The sequence below is a fragment of the Eurosta solidaginis genome, chromosome 2 (genome assembly GCF_040869045.1).
Source record: "Eurosta solidaginis isolate ZX-2024a chromosome 2, ASM4086904v1, whole genome shotgun sequence".
NCBI classification, from domain to species: domain Eukaryota; kingdom Metazoa; phylum Arthropoda; class Insecta; order Diptera; family Tephritidae; genus Eurosta; species Eurosta solidaginis.
The window spans coordinates 260,066,584-260,082,665 of record NC_090320.1 but is presented as its reverse complement, the minus strand read 5'-3'; the positions used below and the strand labels follow the sequence as shown (position 1 = coordinate 260,082,665).

General features: G+C 36.4%; 1 protein-coding gene across 2 annotated transcripts; it reads right to left on the bottom strand.

Moving 5' to 3' along the window:
• Positions 1-9,453: 9,453 nt before the first annotated feature.
• odd (odd skipped) lies at positions 9,454-13,350 on the bottom strand. 2 transcript variants are annotated; one of them, XR_010949847.1, is made up of 3 exons: positions 12,766-13,350; positions 9,974-11,369; positions 9,454-9,943 (listed from the first exon to the last, which is right to left on the bottom strand). XR_010949847.1 is itself a non-coding variant. In XM_067767769.1 (2 exons), the coding sequence occupies exons 1-2, from the start codon at positions 12,833-12,835 to the stop codon at positions 10,063-10,065; spliced, it is 1,377 nt and encodes a 458-aa protein (XP_067623870.1). In that variant the 5' UTR covers positions 12,836-13,350; the 3' UTR covers positions 9,454-10,062. The 2 variants fall into 2 exon arrangements, 1 of the variants encoding a protein (XP_067623870.1); XM_067767769.1 differs by having other exon boundaries at positions 9,454-11,369.
• Positions 13,351-16,082: the final 2,732 nt, after the last annotated feature.

Sequence of the window (16,082 nt, the reverse complement as noted above, 5' to 3'; positions counted from 1 at the left end):
GAATTTAGGGCAGAACAACGTCTGCCGGGTTTGCTAATAATACATAAAAGAATAGAAAGTGACCTATAAAAAAATCGCCGCTAGGTGGCGCAATGATCGAGATATCCACAAAAATCGTATTTGCGGTCCGATTTGGCTCATATTTGGAACACATAATACATACAAGAATAGTTAATCAGACAATTAAATAAAAGCGTTGGACGCGTCAAATTTCTATTGATAGTCATAAGTAAGGCCAAATGAACTTTAATCAGGTTATGCTACGCATCACATTTTTAGAAATTTCACGCGCCCAACGCTTTTATTTAATTGTCTGATCAATGCCCTAGATTGTGATTACTACTACCTAGGACCTACCTAATTATTTTCTAGCTTTTAGTATTATCATTATTTCATATAGGTATTGTTTTCAACAAAACCGCTTAACTTCAAAAAATTTTTTAAAATATTTTTTTAAATAAATTTAATATTTGATCCGAATTTTTGTTATAATTTTGTGTCCGTGATTATTTATGGTCGTGATATGGTAGTTCTGACCTATATAATTCAGGATGGAATAAGTCTGGATTGTGTTATACACCCATATAGACAACTTGAAAGATATTTTGCAAACTCATGCTGGCACGAACTATGAAACCGGAACGGACACAACTTTTGCATATAAAAAATATATAGTTATTTGTATTTAATTAGCGAGACATGCTCATATTGCTTTATACAATTGTTTTTGTTATTGATATTAGAATTAGAGGCATCTGTCTTTACACTAGTGTAAAGTATGAATGTTGGAGATTTCAAGTTCAATACTCAGCTCGCGAGAAGCTAGCTGATGAAGAAGTGAAATTTAGAAACATGTCCCAGTAACCATCGATCGCCCTTTGTAAACTCTGCAATTTTCTCTAATATCAATAAATAAAAATATATGGGGTATTCCATCCCATTTCGACCAATTTTGAACCCGACCCCTTTAGAATTGGCTGAAAGTTTTTCTTCTTTTTCTAGCTTACGAAAGACGGTTTTCAGAATTTTTTCAAATTTTTTCATCCAACTCAAAAAAAGTTATGAATTTAAAAAAAAACACCGTTTTTGTTTTCAAAATGCTATAACTTTTTCAAAAATTGACCGTTTGGGATCTTTTTTTTTTAAATTTGTTTTTAAATGTACTTTTCGGAAAAAATACAAAAAATGTTTAAAGTTTTTTTTTTTTTTGTAATTTTTCAGTTTTTCGAGATTTTTCAAATTTCGCCATTTTTTTTTTTTTTCTCATAAAAACTTCAATCATTTCTGCAATCATCCCCACTAATCCCAGAGTGGGCCGATTTTTTTTTTATTTAATTGGAAAAAAAAAACTTTAAACATTTTTTTATATTTTTTCCGAAAAGTACATTTAAAAACAAATTTAAAAAAAAAAAAGATCCCAAACGGTCAATTTTTGAAAAAGTTATAGCATTTTGAAAACAAAAACGGTGTTTTTTTTTTTAAATTCATAACTTTTTTTGAGTTGGATGAAAAAATTTGAAAAAATTCTGAAAACCGTCTTTCGTAAGCTAGAAAAAGAAGAAAAACTTTCAGCCAATTCTAAAGGGGTCGGGTTCAAAATTGGTCGGAATGGGATGGAATACCCCATATATTTCATCTCTACTTTCAAAGTAAGAAATTCAACCTGATTATATAAAAGATGAGCATGCAATAAAACTCATAGTTTAACACTATCAATGTATATGCTGTACCAAATATTAGAAACCATATTAATAAATCTATATTAAAAATTCAATAACTGAGCTATTTAAATTAAACTTGTCCCATAACCGGACACCCACAGCCAAAGCGTAAAAAATTAATTTAAAATATTCAAAATATCACTAAATCTGTTTGCCATAAACATGTCACTTATTTATTGATTTTACATATGTAAATTTACGCAATTTATTCATAACGCGAGACAAACAAATATACACACTAAATCCGCTAACTGACTAACTGTTTGACACATAGGTTGACCAAATGTCTTTGGTGATACATTTGTACTTAAAATTTATATTTTCAAATATCTCTAACACAACTTGACAATGAGATCATTGCTCCGTTGAGTTTTAGTTTTACGAATTATTCAGGCCAATGGGCGCACCCAGAAATAACATTGCGTCTCCATCGAGTCTGAGTAGCAGCTACTTCACTAATGCTATCAACATTAGAGACGACAAAAAAAAGTTTACTGTAAAATGTTTATCTTTCAAATTAATTTAAATAAATGAAGCTGTTTTTTTGGGTTGCAAATAATAAATTAAATTATTTGTCTGTTTTATTTTACTTTTTTGCCAGTCACAAATTTAGGTATAACAAGTAAGGGTGTCTAAATTCGGGTTTAACCGAACATTACATACCCAGCTGTGCACTTGAAACGCTGTTGTTGTTTGCTTTGTGTGGTTAATAGTGTTAAAAGGCTGCGTTATAAGACCTTGAAGTAAAGTGGGTGTGGTCTTTAACCGATTTTGATTATCTTCATTGAGTCTATATAATTAAGAAAACAAGTAAGGAAGACTAAGCTCGGGTGAAACCCAACATTACATACTCAGCTGAGAGCTTTGGAGACAAAATAAGAAAAAATAACCATTTATCAAAATGAACCTAGGATAACCCGGAAATGTGTTTGTATGACATTGGTTTCAAATGGAAGGTATTAAAGAGTATTTTAAAAGGGAGTGCGCCATAGTTCCATAGGTGGACGCTTTTTCGAGATATCGCCATAAAGGTGGACCAGGGGTGACTCTAGAATGTGTTTGGACGATATCGGTGCCAAATTAAAGGTATTAATGAGGGTTTTAAAGGGGAATGGCCCTTAGTTTTATATGTGAAGTCGTTTTCGAGATATCGACCGAAATGTGGATCAGGGTGACCCCGAACATCATCTGTCGGGTATCGCTAATTTATGTATATATGTAATACCACGAACAGTATTCCTGCCAAGATTCCAAGGGCTTTTGATTTCGCCCTGCAGAACATTTGCATTTTCTTCTACTTGATATGGTAGGTGTCACACCCATTTTACAAAGTTTTTTCTAAAGTTACATTTTGCGTCAATAAACCAATCCAATTACCATGTTTCATCCCTCTTTTCGTATTTGGTACAGAACTATGGCACTCTTTTCATTTTACGTAATTTTCGATACCGCAAAAGTGGGCGTGGTCATAGTCAGATTTCGGTCATATTTTATAACAAGATAAAGTGGGTTCAGGTAAGTACGTGAACTAAGTTTAGTTAAGATATATAGATTTTTCCCCAAGTTATCGTGTTAACGGCCGAGCGGAAGGACAGACGGTCGACTGTGTATAAAAACTGGGCGTGTCTTCAACCGGTTTCACCCATTTTCACAGAAAACTGTTATCGTCATAGAATCTATGCACACACCAAATTTCACAAGGATTGGTAGATTTTAGTTCGAATTATGACCTTAAAGGTATTTTTGACGAATTAAATGAAAAAGGGCGGAGCCACGCCCATTTTTAAATTTTGTTTTATTTTTGTATATGGTTGCACCATATTATTACTGGAGTTGAATGTTCGCATAATTTACTTATATACTGTAAAGATATTAAATTTTTTGTTAAAATTTGACTTAAAAAAAAAATTTTTTAAAAGTGGGCGTGTTCGTCATCCGATTTTGCTAATTTTTATTTAGCGCATACATAGTAATAGGGGCAACGTTCCTGCCAAATTTCATCATGATATCTTCAACGACTGCGAAATTACAGCTTGCAAAACTTCTTTTAAAAGTGGGCGGTGCCATGCCCATTGTCCAAAAATTTACTAATTTTCTGTTTTGCGTCATAAGGTCAACGCACCTACCAAGTTTGATCGCTTTATTCGTCTTTGGTAATGAATTATCGCACATTTTCGGTTTTTCGAAAATTTCGAAATCGAAAAAGTGGGCGTGGTTGTAGTCCGATTTCGTTCATTTTAAACGGCGATCTCAGATGAGCGCGCAGGAACTTACGTACCAAATTTCATCAAGATACCTCAAAATTTACTCAAGTTATCGTGTTTACGGACGGACGGACGTGGCTAAATGAATTTCTTTTTTCACCCAGATCATTTTGATATATAGAAGTCTATGTCTATCTCGATTAGTTTATGCCGTCACGGATTATCGTTATGCGAACGAAGTTAATATACTCTGTGAGCTCTGCTCAGCTGAGTATAATAAGGTCTCTGCCAAATTTTATTGTAATGTCTTTAACGGCTTGTTAAACTTCCAAATTTTCTTCTTCTTCATATATGAATTCATGTTTTGCGTATTAAAACAAATACATCTACCAAATTTCATTAGCTTAACGGTATTCGTTTTTAAATTATCTCATTTTTTCCATTTTTCTAAATTTTCGATATCGAAAAAGTGGGTGTGGTTATAGTCCGATAACGCTCATTTTCAATACAAATCTATTCTGAATCCCGTATACCGTAATTGGTGAAGATATCTCAATATTTGCTCAAGTTATCGTGTTAACGCACGGACAGACGGACTGACGGACGGACATGGCTGAATAAAATTTTTTTTTCGATACTGCTGATTTTGATATATGGAAGTCTTATATCTATCTTCATTCCTTTATACCTGTACAACCAACAGTTATCCAAAGTTATAATACCCTGTATAGAAGTAAAGCTGGGTATAAAAAGCAAACAATCTGGGAGAGGTTGAATGAAGCTAAATTTTGTTTTTTCATTTCGTTGTTAATAACAACCTTTAGCTATTAGGTACAGCAGAATGTTTTGCCAAATTGTCATACATAAAATTCCGTTATATACCTTTAGAACAATATTGACATTATGTCAACCGATTTGTTTAGAAATAGTAAGCTACATAGAAATTTAAAAATCTAACAGCATGATTCAATTACTAGAAGTTTGTTCTTCAATGATGACAGATCTTTGACACTCCCAAACTGAAAAATCTGTAGGGGTTACTTTTACGAAGTAAGGAAAACGGGGAATAATTCAATCCCCTTCAGTGAAATTGTAGTAGACAAGTATTTTTGTTAGTATATTAGTAGTGATAATAAATTTGTAAATGCCAAAAGTTTTTGGGGAAATAATTCATTTTCTACTAAATATTTCGTGAATTGATAAATTTATGTTGGTTTGGTCATTCTTTCAGAAATTATTTGAAAAATGCCGTACGTTAGAATTTTATTCAAAAATGCACTATCTCAAAATTTGTTTCCAAAACTCCCTATATGAGCATAAATTCAATCCATTTTGTCATAAGAGGGAGTTAATGAAAAGCATTCTGAGATGAAGCGTTCTTCAATCTAATTTTAATATAGGGCGATTTTGTGACAAATCCTGAATTGGGAAATTTTTTAAAAATATTTTAGATAGCATGATTTCGAATTGGCAGCCGACAAAATAAAAGAAAATGGCTTATTGTCTTAGAACTTTATATTCCTACCTTGACTTTGACAGAAGAGTTAAGCTTTTGTGCGGTCCTGTTCTACATAGGGAGTACTGATCTTTTTATTCTGAAATTTCGGAAAGCTCTTTACCGTTAAGTATTCATGGAAGCGTTCTGGATAAACCATTAATTTAGAATATTCGGAATACGTTCATTTCTTACTACCTCACGAGGTCCGAATATGCATAATATTCCAAATATAAACCGAATCTCCAAATTCTTAAATGGAGACGAATATTCCAAACATACGGAATTAATAGAACAGAAGGTCGACTTTTATTACGCGCCCAAAAATATCGAGATAAGTGTCAAAAGACGCTTATTGACCTCGATACCAATAATTCGAAGGCGGAAATAAAAATTTTAGCTCGTTCAAAAGATATTGACGAAAAATCAAAAAATGATCCCGGGTTGCGTTAGCAGCCTCCAACCGAGCTTATAAAAAATTACTCTCGACCAATGATGTGGGATCTAAATTAAATACGTGCAAAATCCCTTTGTACACAAAATCTTTCTCAGTGCACAAAAACATTACAACAACCACATGAAAATTGCCAACTTCAACTGAAAATATCTCCCGACAGAGATACAATTTTTCTTTTCCGCCTTAGGATTATTGTTGTCGAGGTCACCTCTCTGGATATTTTTGGACGCGTATTAGCAATAGACTCCTGTTCTAGCCTTTTAGCTGAAAAAGTTAACATGCCCAATGAGTACATTTCGTTATGGCATCTCCATTAATTACTAATAACATTTTTACGTGAATCCATTTAATAGTCGAGGTTTTGACACTGAACGATGAATTTTTAATTGGTTTCGGTTTCGTGTGTTCATAGGTTTACGAAAGTGCACGATTCATTGGTTTCCGTACTTTTTATAAAACCCATGTACAGCCACACTAATAGATCATGGCATAGTTAATAAATTCATTATAAAATTTAAATAAATGTTCTAAGGAATTATGCAGTTAAGTGCTTATCGGGTATTTGTAAACTGATTGCCTCCTATTTCTACTACTAATATTTTTCGAAAATTCGCAAAGAAACAACACAGTTAATGGATGTCAATTCGATTTGGGAGCATAATGGCTGCAATTGTCAAAAAATGTGTCTGTCGAACAAACCTCTTGTGATTGAATCATGATCTAACAGAACTTATAATTCTAAAAAATATTTATGTAATCGAATTTTGTTTTGAGAGTTAAATATTTATACCTAATCTTACTTATATATGGATATACATACATACATATGTACACTTAAAAAAAGCCGAGGAATATATATTTCCCTGTTACGGCGTTTCTACGGTCACTACAGTTACGTAATAAAACTTGTTATCGAAGTAAACGAAGGCCACTGAACGCGTTGATAGAAATATCGTCATGATAGCTCCTCTGAACATAACAACTATAATGTTATAAACATGAAAACTGTAATATCATTGGTCGTCCGTCACTTGAAGTAAAATAATTAGATGATCCCTTGCTAGCCAGCTCCAGCAAAAAGTCAGCGCATACGCGCCTTGGCAACCACGCTACTGTTGGCAGCCATAATTTCGAAATTTCGAAACGAAGTCTTTTATCGTTTATTTGGGAACCAGCATCAACACTACCAACAACATCAGCACTGAAATCCAGCGAAGAATCAATCTTGCCAATAAATGCTACTTTGGACTAGGTAGGCAATTGAAAATAAAGTCCTCTCTCGGCGAACAAAAACCATATTCTACAAGTCACTTATCGTACCCGTCCTGCTATATGGTGCAGAAGCATGGACCATGACAACAGCAGATGAAGCGGATTTGGGAGTGTTCGAGAGAAAAGTTATTCGAAAGACTTATGGACCTCTACGCGTTATCGATGGCGAGTACCGAAGAAGATTTAATGATGAGCTGTACGAGCTATACGCAGACATCAACATAGTCCAGCGAATTAAAACGCAGCGGCTGCGCTGGCTAGGCCATGTTATGCGAATGAAAGATGATGCTCCGGCCAAGAAAGTGTTTCTATCGGAACCCGCCTATGGAAGCAGAGGTAGAGGGCGGCCCCCACTCCGTTGGAAGGACCAGGTGGAAAACGATTTAAACTCCCTTGGTGTGACCAATTGGCGCCGGTTGGCGGAGCGAAGGAGCGACTGGCGCGCCTTGTTGGACGGCCATAACCGTTTAGACGGTTAAGCGCCAATTAAGTAAGTAAGTAAGTAATTTAAAAGTTTTGCAAGCTGTAATTTGGCAGTCGTTGAAGATATCATGATGAAATTTGCCAGGAATATTACTCCTATTACTATATGTACGCTTAATAAAAATTAGCAAAATCGGAGAAGGACCACGCCCACTTAAAAAAAAAAATTTTTTAAAGTAAACTTTTAACAAAAAATTTAATATCTTTACAGTATATAAGTAAATTATGTCAACATTCAACTCCAGTAATGATATGGTGCAACAAAATACAAAAATAAAAGAAAATTTCAAAATGGGCGTGGCTCCGCACTTTTTCATTTAATTTGTCTAGGATACTTTTAATGCCATAAGTCGAACAAAAATTTACCAATCCTGTTGAAATTTGGTAAGGGCATAAATTTTATGGCTTTAACTGTTTTCTGTGAAAATGGGCGAAATCGGTTGAGTCGGCCCAGTTTTTATACACAGTCGTCCGTCTGTCTTTCCGCATGGCCCTTAACACGATGACTTGAGCAAAAATCGATATATCTTTACTAAACTCAGTTCACGTACTTATCTGAACTTACTTTGTATTGGTATAAAAAATGGCCGTAATCCGAATATGACCACGCCCACTTTTTCGATATCGAAAATTACGAAAAATGAAAAAAATGCCATAATTCTATACCAAATACGAAAAAAGGGATGAAGCATGGTAATTGTATTGGTCCATTGACGTAAAATATAACTTTAGAAAAAAACTTGGTAAAATGGGTGTAACACCTACCATATTAAGTAGAAGAAAATGAAAAAGTTCTGCAGGGCGAAATAAAAAACCCTTGAAATGTTGGCAGGAATACTGTTCGTGGTGTTACATATATAAATAAATTAGCGGTATCCAACAGATGATGTGCTGGGTCACCCTGGTCCACATTTTGGTCGATATCTGGAAAACGCCTTCACATATACAACTACCACCACTCCCTTTTAAATCCCGCATTAATACCTTTAATTTGATACCCATATCGTACAAACACATTCTTGAGTCACCCCTGGTCCACCTTTATGGCGATATCTCGAAAAGACGTCCACCTATAGAACTAAGCCCCACGCCCTTTTAAAACTCTCATTAATGCCTTTAATTTGATACCCATATCGTACAAACTCATTCTAGAGTCACCCCTGGTCCACCTTTATAGCGATATCCCGAAAAGGCGTCCACCTATAGAACTAAGCCCCACGCCCTTTTAAAATACTCATTAACATCTTTCATTTGATACCCATATCGTACAAACGCATTCTAGAGTCATCCCTGGTCCACCTTTATGGCTATATCCCTAAATGGCGTCCACCTATAGAACTATGGCCGACTCCCTCATAAAATACTCTTTAATGCCTTTCATTTGATAGACATGTCATACAAACACATTCCAGGGTTTCCCTCGGTTCATTTTCCTACATGGTTATTTTCCCTTATCTTGTCACCATAGCTCTCAACTGAGTATGTAATGTTCGGTTACACCCGAACTTAACCTTCCTTACTTGTTTTTTAACTTTTGCAATTGTTACAAACTTTTTCCAATAATTTTGTAGTTTTGAGGTATGCATTTTGTTGTTTACTTAAAAAACGAGCATATTTTTTGGAAAAATTAAAGGCTATTAAAGAAGAGGAGTCATCCCATTTTGACTGCCACATACTGTTTATATGACTATTTTGTTTGTGTGTGTGTTTCCCTTCCTTACCTACTGGTCTGACTTGCTGTGCTATTGACGATCGTAAATTAAGTGAAACGCGATATTTTTTATTTTGAATTTTTTATATACTTTTGCTTTGGCATTAATTTTTATTGCTGAATTCTTTTCTTTTAAATTAATCTAAATTTATAGTCTGTATGAAGAATATATATATATTTATATATATGTGTGTATGCGTGTGTGCTTAAGCATTTACTTTACCCCTAAATATATTTATTTATATATGTAGATAAGTGTAATTTTTCTAAGCATTAAACTAATTATGACTTTAACTAAATAAGTGTATGTGTTTGTTTTTGTCTATGTGTTTATGTGTCACCAAATCCTGGGACACCAGCCTCTTTATGGAATATATTCAACTTTGAACTCTCATTTCAAATTCTTTCAATAACCGATTGCCTTAGGCGCATCGGAAATCCAGAAGCGTAGCCGCCATGCAGTTCGTTTTTTCTTCGGAGCGCGCTTTTGCTTCATTCAACCAGCACTTGAAGCCGACTATTGTCGCTGCGTCCCGCTTAATTTCATTGCCATGATGACCAGCAGCGAACAAGCGTTTGAGTGCTTTTGCTACAGCGAACATTTCTAAGGGCGCATCATTTGCTGCGAACTTTTCACAGTCGCTGCAACAGCGCTTTGCATTTAATTTGCACCGACGTCTTTTTGCAACGTTCGCAATATCAGCGACAACAACAACTGTCTATCTGCTCATGATTTCAGCAATACTAAAACCAAGCGCACGTTTTGGGCGCTCAACAACTTCATGCGATGATTGAATACCCGAAGCGGATAGATCGAGAATGGGTGTTGTTGTTGCAGTTGTGGACGCGCTTGCGATTTTACTACTTCCTACCTCTGTTGTTAAATCACTACTTTTAATCGCTGCCAATTGCGCTTCGGTGTGACTATGCAGGTGACTGCGTAAGTTGGCGCGTTGATTAAAGCTACGCTGACAGATTGGGCATTTATGTGGCGCCTCCTCCAAATGAGTCACCTTGTGTACGGCGAGCGTGCGCGATTGACAAAAACCCTTGCCGCAATCGTTACACTTGAATGGCTTCTCTTTCGAATGTATGTAACGATGATCGCGCAAATGATCTTGCCGCCGAAATGCCTTGCCGCATATATCGCACGAGTATGGCCGCTCATCGGTATGCGTTCGTTCGTGTATGAGCAGATTGTACGATTTGGTAAAATGGCGATTACAATATTTGCAAATGAATTGTTTCTTTGGTCTGCTGCCAGCACCGGGCGCTGCGCCCGCCAATTTCATAGCCGTGGGCAATCCAAGGCGTGCTGCGGGATGAAGTGGATGTAAAGCGGGATAGGGGCGCATGTGTGCATGTAGACCAGAGCCCATAGGTAGTGTATGGGGATGTGCGCCCGCGGCGGTTGGATGTGCGGGATGTTGATGTGTGTGATGATAGAGCGCGGCGCTGCGTAGCCATTGATTCATGAGTAATGCTTGATGTTGCTGCACAGCATCTACGGCAACATTGGCGCCGGGTAAAAATTGTGCCGCGTGACCATAAGCATAAGCTGCAGCCGCTTGTTGTTGCTGATGTTGTTGTTGTTGTTGCTGCTGCTGCTGCTGTTGCATGTGCAACCATAGACGATGTTGCTGCTGCTGTTGTTGGTGCTGTAGATGGTGGGCATGTGGATGTTGTTGCACAGATTGTTGTTGTTGCGCCTGCTGCTGTTGCTGCAAATGTTGTGCTTCGATTAGCGCAGCAGGATATGGTCGCCGTTGCGCTTGTGGTGATGTTGCCAATAGCGCTAGATGTGATTGTTGTTGCTGCAATTGCAGCTGTTGTTGCTGGTGCTGTTGCTGTAATTGTTGTTGTTCCATTTCGTAGAGCGCGGTGCTGCTGATGTGTAACGTAGAATGATTCGCGTGTCGTGTGCGTGTGTTACTATGCTCTTCTGTGGGCGTATGAGGCGGCGTCAATATGGGTGAAATGCTGCTCTCGCGCTCTTCTTTGATTACCAGGTACTCTGAGGGGATATCTGTGTGAAATAAATGGGAGAAAATGATTTGAGATTAGTTTAAAAAAGAATTGAATTTTAGTTTAACTAAATTTTGTTATTGTCAACTAAGTTAAATAAGATAAATCTGCAACAGAAAGAATATAATATCATAGTTGGACATAACATAACATAGCGTAACTTAGCACGAAAGTAGCCTTATGTATGTATATATCATAGGATGATATAAACAAGCACTAAGTGGAATAACGAGATATTTCGACTAAATTGGATTGACTATCTTAAATAAGAATTGAATAATTTAGGTAAAAAAGTAGATTTAACTAATTTTTAGATTTATTAAATCAAATGGTTATTTCTCTATTTGATCATAAGCATATTGATTCAAAATTTCAGTAAGATTCTAATTAAATATTTAACAGCAAAAATATAAACTGCTTGTATGATTAATCTCAATCAATTCATATATGAATAAGAATTGTCTATTGATTTATTGAATTTATTTATATTATTTTAAATAAGAGCAACACAATAATTACTTCAGTCTTTCCGCATGATTTTAAAACTAAATTGATTGCATTCAAACTTAATTTCTGTGTTTGTAATAAATCAAAACTATGGATTTTTTTTTTCCATTTCTCAATCCTTCTCATTGTTTTACGTTATTCAATTACACAAAATCCAATTCAGCTAGATTACAATCAAAAAGTTATTCATAATTAAAGATAACGTACGGAAACTTAATAAAATTGCAATATCAATTTCTTCATATAAAATTAAGTTTATTGTGATTGCAATCAAAACAAGTTGCAGTGCTAAATATGATTGCTGAACAACGACTGCCAAATAGTGAATGTAAAACAAATAATGTAGCTTTAATTTAATGGAAACCAAAACTGATTGCTTTAATTTTCACAACTAACAATTTAATTCTGCATAGATATATAAAATATGGATTAAATTAATGGTCCGAATTCTTTTGCTATTTTATCGTAAAGAGCTCATTGGATGAGAGCAACTGCAATTTATCATAATAGTTGCATTTCATACTTTAAAAAATCTAAGTCATAAATATTGCAATCAAAAATTTTCACAGAGCGCAAAGTAATTGCAATATTAATGTTATTAAATAAAAACATACTTTGATTATTACGATCAAAAAAAAAAAATTAGTCTATCCTGATTGCAATTTTATCAGAATAACGCATTTTGTGATTGCAAACTAAATTGATTGTAATTATTTTTAGCTCTATTTTTAGTATAAAAAACTATGTGTTGCTTTTTTATGCACAGAAGTTTAAAATTCTTTGAAAAAGTTAGTACTTAAAATTTTACTTTGCCGTCGGCTTATCACAACTACACTTCTTATGTCTAATCTTTTATTATTTATTTTACCGTCGCTATATTTCGCACTTACCGTTTGCTTTAATGCTTATATCGTCATCTACCGTCACGTTGCTTAGCGGTGAGGCCGATCTAGAGGACATATTTGGTTGAATATTCGCGCTTTGTGCTAACAAATCTTCTCAGCTCTACACCAACTTTGGCTTTTCTATTTCTCGCAAATTTTAATGATTATTTACTTTCTTTTACCACTTTGACGTCGTCTTAGAAAGCGTATATCAAATCCTACATAAAAACGTCCGTATATCAATCACTAAATGTTCTTTGGACAATGTCTCGTCTAAAACTGATTTCAGGTTTGTCGTCACCGCAAACAACTCAATTCTTCAAAACAAGATATATTTTTCACTCGACTTCTTAACATTTATGCAGGTATATATGTGTGTGTGTGTATTGTGTGCACTCTCAATTTGGCTTATCGCACTAACACTAACCGACATTCAAAATGTTGGCTTAGTATTTGTTAACAACTATTCGAGCGCCGATATGTAAGTATACTAAATTGAAGAGAGTGAGCGCTTGCTTGCTGGTGTTGGCTTCTGATTATGTATGACTTCCGTTTGGCTGCTTGCATGTGTGGCTTTGGTGCGGTGTGTCGTTTTTGGTTTTTTCGGTGTGTGTCTGTGGCACAGCAGTTTGCTCCGCTGTTGTGAGTAGCTCAAATGTGACTGTAGCTGCTGACGCTGTGTCAACTGGTTTTTGAAGTCCACCAGAGATATACCGTGCTCTCAAGAGTTACTGTACGATATTATGACCCTGACTAAGCGACGAACAATCAAGAAGATGAGGATGAGGCTGGTGGTAATGGTGGTGGTAGCAGCTGCTGTATATACATACATATGTATTGATGTAGGTATCTATGTGAGCGCACAACATGCCAACAACCAGCCAGTAACGATCAACAGCAGCCAGCCAGTCACTACTGTCTGTCCGCACGCATTTCAATGGATTCAAGGGTTTGTGTGCATGTATGCGCGTTAACTTTTTGTTTTTTTTTTTTTTATCATCTTCAGTTTGCGCTATATGTGTGCGTGTGTATGTATAGCGTGTAAATTTTTGGAAATGGCAGTTTGGTGTACGCCTACCACTGCTTGTAGTCGCTTGGGATTGGCTGTTGTTCATTGTTGCCTGCTGTGTGCTACTCATAGCATTGTTGTTGCTTGCATTACTATCCTGCTGCTGCTGTTGCCTCTTCTTCAGCTTTTTTTTCTGCTGCTGCTACTACATACACGCGCCATTTACATTACCATACATTTTATTGTTGCTATTTTCGTTAACCTTTCCCGTATGTGCGTATGTTGTGTTGTATTTGTTTTCTGTATCTACCATGGACAGCCAGCCACCACAGCAGCTATCGTGCGGAAACTGTTTGCTGACGTTCGGCTTCTGACGTGCTTCGTTCCTTGCCACTAGCACGCCATCATCGTACAACCGAGCAGCGCAGGGATTTTTTATTTTTTTTGATTTTTGGGTTGGGTGGTGATTATTTACTACTAATTTGGGTTGGGATGTGTATGTGCGTTGTGTGGTGGGTGTGTGACATTGAGCGAAAAGTAATACATATCTGTATGTGTGTGTCTAGAGAAGCTCGATTATTGGTTCCATTGCCGTGACTGGTGCGGCTCACTGATTTATTTACTTCTAGTTGTCGCATGCAAAATTGGTTTTAGTAAATATGAATTCAAATTGCTTTTTTTTTGTGAAATTTATGCACATAAAATTATTTTTGCTAGGAATATCTACAGTATACTATTCGTTACTTACACGAATTGCCCTTATTTTTTTTTTTTTTTTAGTTAACTTAATTTGTCCCATTTGTATGCGAGCCATATGGGACGCGAACACCCTTTGAACAATGAAATTAGATTAAGTTCAAAGAGAAGGTATCTATTTGCATAAATTGATTTCAAATAAACTTTGATCGACTTGAAGACGAAAGATACAAAAATGGTGTGAATGCTGACTCAGGGGATCCTTGAACTGGTTTACTTATCAGTGTAAACTGGACCAAAACATTCGAATTTGAGTTTCACAGATCACTATAACATATTCCATGCCAAGGCAATAGTCTGGAAGATCGCTACAACTTTAGCTAACTATGGTTACGCAGATCTACCAACTGGTTTGGATGGAATCAAACCACTGAACTTACCCGGGACAGCGCTTTCTTGGTACCAGAGCCAATCACCTGTTACCGGAGCAAGGGTTGTTATTGTAGTAAGTTTTTTTTTTTAATTTTCCACGTCGTACTCTGCACTTGTCATCTTGAGCGGAACTGGACCGACTTTTATCATATCGAAAGGTTTTGCACCTAACAACTGAAGAAAATATTACAAAAAAAGAGGTTTGGGTACATATTACAAAGAGCATATTACGATACTAGCCGTGCAGTCCAGTCCTTCATGCTAGAGAAGTTAATTCTAGCGACAGATCTACATAAACAGCGAAGATATTGATATGTTGTTGTTGTTGTAGCGATAAGGACACGCCCCGAAGGCCTTCGGGAGTATTATCGATGTTGATGGCCCTTTGTCGTATTCAGATCCGGTACGTTCCGGTAACAAGCACCACAAAGGTACTAGCCCGAACATCTCGGGAACAATTTTGTCTGACCACATGCAACCTTCTAGGCCACACAGCCCTCCCACCCCGAAATCCTGATGGAACAGTATTCGCCACGCGTAGGTGAGGTTGACAATTGGGTTGCAGAAGCTATATATTGTGCTGGCAACCCCTTGAGAGGGTTGTGCTACACAACCCCTTGAATCAATTTGATATTTTAGTCAACTCTTACGACAGGCATACCTCCCGTGGGTATATTCTAAGCTCCCTAACAGCTGGTTGCTATCATAAGCCTTAGCGAACTCGCTTTCTTTGGATTGGATATAGAGGGCAACAAATTGCGCCTTGCAGTGAATGGGGACATGTCGAAGTATTTGCTATCATCCAAAAGGATCATAGCGCTCATCTCTTAGAAGCCACGTTGACGGATATAAACTTAAGACAGCGAAGGACTTTGTCTATCTAGGAACCAGCCTAAACAGCGAAATACAATGTCAGCTTAAAAATCAAACGCGAATAACCCTTAGCAACAAGTGCTACTTTGGACTGAGTAGGTAATTGAAAAGTAAAGTCCTCTCTCCATAAACAAATATCATGATCTAAAAGTCGATGATCACAAATGTCCTGATTTATAGCTCGTAATCATGGAGGGTGTCGAGAGAAGATGAGATAGCCCTTGGAGTGTGAGCAGCTCCTACTAAGTTGTCACCATTGGCGGCCACCGTGGTGTGATGGTAGCGTGCTCCGCCTATCACGCCGTATGCCCTG